Source organism: Vitis vinifera, chromosome 9, assembly GCF_030704535.1.
Source record: "Vitis vinifera cultivar Pinot Noir 40024 chromosome 9, ASM3070453v1".
NCBI lineage: Eukaryota > Viridiplantae > Streptophyta > Magnoliopsida > Vitales > Vitaceae > Vitis > Vitis vinifera.
The window spans coordinates 6,885,413-6,889,201 of NC_081813.1; the positions used below are offsets into that span (position 1 = coordinate 6,885,413).

A 3,789-nucleotide genomic window follows, 5' to 3' on the forward strand; every position below is an offset into this window, starting at 1 on the left:
GAATAGTTTTTTGTGTTTTCAAGAAAAAAAAATGTTTGAGAATTGAATTCTGGAAAATAGTTTTTATTTTTAGAAACAAAAAAAAAAAAAAAACATGTTTGGTTGAGTTAATAAAAAAATTTTTAGAAAAAATAAAACAAAAAACATGTTTGAAAGTTATTTTTTAATTAATAAAATATTTTCTTTCATTAATTTGATATTATAAATATAACTAATTTTCATATGCATAATTCATTTAATTTTTTTTTTAAAATTATTTTGTTTTGAAAATTTTACACCAGTTTTAATTTTCTTAAACAAATGATAACTTTGTAACCATGTGTAAGTATATTAATTTCAATAATTTAAGAAAAAAAAAAAGGTTTGTGGGTGGGGACGTGGTGATTGGGTAGAGCTCACCTTTGTGGAAACACAAAAAGCAGCTAAAAAAACACAAAAATAAGGAAGAGAAAACATGAAAAACAATCTATTTTTTTAATAGTGAAAAAACATTGAAAACATCTTTTTATTGTTCTAAAAAAAGTGAGAACACGGAAAACACAAAAAATAAAAACACACTCCATTTCCCAAACAAGTTTTTTATATTTTATGTTTTCAAGAACAGAAAACAGTTATTAAAAACATGAACCAAACAGACCTTTAGTTATTCTTTTGATCCCATGTAAGAATTGAATATTTCTTTAAAAATAATAATAATTAAAAATTCCTATTATTGAATTAACAATTTTTCTAAAACTTTAAACTTGTCAATCTCTGATATCATATTAAACCACCAAATTTCCTAAAAGTTTAAACTTGTAAAATTTAAGTTCAATATATATATATATATATATATATATATCATATTACATAACACTTGATTCACTATTCGTTTCTAAATAAGTGGGAAACACTTGATTCTTTTGATTGTATTTGAAAAAGCAGAAAAGATAGAAAATTAGTTCTAAAATCAATTGTTTTTAACTAATACCCTTAAGTAGCTAAATTTTGTTCATGATTAGAGTGTAATATCGTCTTAAGTGATATGTTATTGTACCTTGAAGGTAGATCGCTATTGTTCACATGTTGCACTAAAATACTATCTTAGAAAGGGCAAAATTTACGATGGTGATAATTCGTATAACGGGATGCATTTAAGAATACAAAAGAAATGATAATAAATATAAATATTTTTAAATTAAAAATATTTATAATTTTATTTATGATTTTAGATTTCTCTTGTATTTAATTACTACTATTAAAATATAAAAAAAAAAATACTCATTTTATTAGGAAAATTGTCATCATGATTTTTACATTTTCACAATCAAATAACTAAAATATAAAAATAAAGTAATTAAAATAAATTTATTTATAAAAATAGTGTTTTTCATATTTATTTTTTAAATGATTTAGGAGACATAAAATTAGTACGTATAAAATACATGCAGATATTTCAACAAGTTGTGAAGTTGCCCCTAGTGGCATACAACAATGACGAGTAAACCGTCATGTTGGTCCATTGTTGATCGACATAGTAGGTTGTCATGCCTAGGAGCTAGACCCCACCATGTTGATCAATCTATTGTTGGTTTAAATATTAGGTCGTCTTACTTAGTACTAGAGCTAAAATTATCAATGTTTTAAAAACCGGACCAATTACATTCCGTGCATTCAATTTTGATGCAATTACTAAGGAACTAAGGTATGCCCACAAGATTCAATTCGACTTGGGCCATGAAGCCATAAAGCAGGGGAAATCCACGTGAAACGCATAAATGCTCAAATTCCCACCCATTTATTTCTATTCCTCCACAAACCCGTGAGGCCCATTAATTCTTGTACTTCAATCCATCACCAAACTTCACTCTTCTTCTCTTTAACTTCAGGCCTTTTTCAGACCTCCACAGCTCTCTCATTCTCAAAATGGGCCTCTCTTTCTCGCTTCAAACCATGGCACTCTTCGCTCTCTTGTGTCTCCCTTTGGCTGCTCCCTTCACCGTGATCATGTCGGACTCCGGTGCGCCCTCCGCCCTAGTCGACGGCCCGCAAACTGGGTTCTCCATGACTGGCAACGGAGCTCGAACCGATGCCCGGGAGCAGGAGGCTGTCTACGACATCATGAAGGGCACCGGAAATCCTTGGGCCACGGATATCCAAGACGTGTGCCGTGACCGGTGGCATGGCATTGAGTGCATGCCGGACAAGGACAACGTCTACCACGTCGTGTCGCTTTCGTTTGGAGCGCTCTCCGATGACACAGCTTTTCCGACGTGTGATCCGCTCCATTCCTCCATTTCACCTTCCATCACCAAGCTTCCTCACATTAGGACCTTGTTCTTTTACCGTTGTTTCAGTTACAATCCTCAGCCAATTCCTGCGTTTTTGGGCCAGTTAGGGTCCACTCTACAAACCCTGGTCCTTAGGGAAAACGGCCATGTGGGCCCAATTCCCAGCGAGCTAGGCAATCTCACCCGTTTAACGATCCTTGATCTTCACAAGAACAATCTCAGCGGTTCAATACCAGTTTCTCTGGGCCGGATCTCCGGCCTGAGGTCGTTAGACCTGAGTGGGAACAGATTAACCGGTTCAATCCCCGGTTTAACCTTCCCGGTTCTGAATGTGCTAGACCTGAACCAGAATCTCCTCGTGGGTTCAATCCCAACTAGCCTTGGTACCTGCTATTCCCTCGTCAAAATGGACATCAGCCACAATCATCTCTCCGGTCCGATCCCCGACTCCATCGACGGTCTGAAGAGCCTAATTCTCATGGACTTGAGCTACAACCACCTCTCCGGTCCACTTCCGACGTCTCTCCGGAGCTTGAATTCCCTCCAAGCATTGATCCTGAAAGGGAACTCAATGGGTTCCACTCCAATTCCCACTGATGCATTCGACGGCATGAAAGATCTAATGATTCTCATTCTCTCAAACACGAACCTCCACGGTCCAATTCCCGAGTCACTAGGCCGGTTACCCAACCTACGAGTGGTCCACCTCGACATGAACTGGCTCAACGGTTCAATTCCGGTTCACTTTCGAGATTTAAAGAATCTAAGTGAGCTAAGACTCAATGATAACCGGCTCATCGGACCGGTCCCATTTGGGAGGGAGATGGTTTGGAGAATGAAGAAGAAGCTCAGGCTTTACAACAACTCTGGCCTTTGTTTTGATGCCAGCAACGGCTTCGGCGATGAAGTGCTCGAATCGGGTACCCGATACTGCGAGACCCCGAAGCCGGGGTTGACGAGAACAGTGCAGCATTATTCTGCCATCAATGGAGATGTAGGAAGAAGGGTTAAAGTCTCATCTGCTGCTGCAGCCGCTGAGCCTTCACTCGTTGCTGGTTTGCTTCAGTTAACCATACATGCAATGTGCATCCTCTCGTTACTGAGATGAAGAGAGAGTTCATTAAATTCTCTGCAAAGCATCAAACAACAGTATTGTTATGTTTACCTGTTAATAAATAAGTTGGGAGTGTTTGGTTGGACGGAATATCTGGACACTTGATTTCATTTTTCAATTTTGCAGAGGAGAATGGACTGAAACTTGAAATTGCATGAACAGGAGGTGCTGTCTTGTTATGATTCAGTGTTGGGCCCGTTGGAGCAGTAATATGTACATATTAATGGCAGAGGTAGCAGTGCTGCAGCATCCAATGAATTGCTTTAAAGCCTGCACAATACGTAGATGTTATTGATGGGTAATTTATTATTAGACAATAATCCAAAAATGAGGTCTTCATACGAATTAGTATATCATTCAATGCTTTCAACATTTTAAGTCGGTGGTCGTGGATTGATTCTTCTG

General features: G+C 37.2%; 1 protein-coding gene across 1 annotated transcript; it reads left to right on the forward strand.

Moving 5' to 3' along the window:
- Positions 1–1,861: 1,861 nt before the first annotated feature.
- On the forward strand, positions 1,862–3,474 carry LOC100259300 (protein TOO MANY MOUTHS). The gene has a single exon (XM_002265291.4). The coding sequence runs from the start codon at positions 1,906–1,908 to the stop codon at positions 3,376–3,378; it is 1,473 nt and encodes a 490-aa protein (XP_002265327.1). The 5' UTR covers positions 1,862–1,905; the 3' UTR covers positions 3,379–3,474.
- Positions 3,475–3,789: the final 315 nt, after the last annotated feature.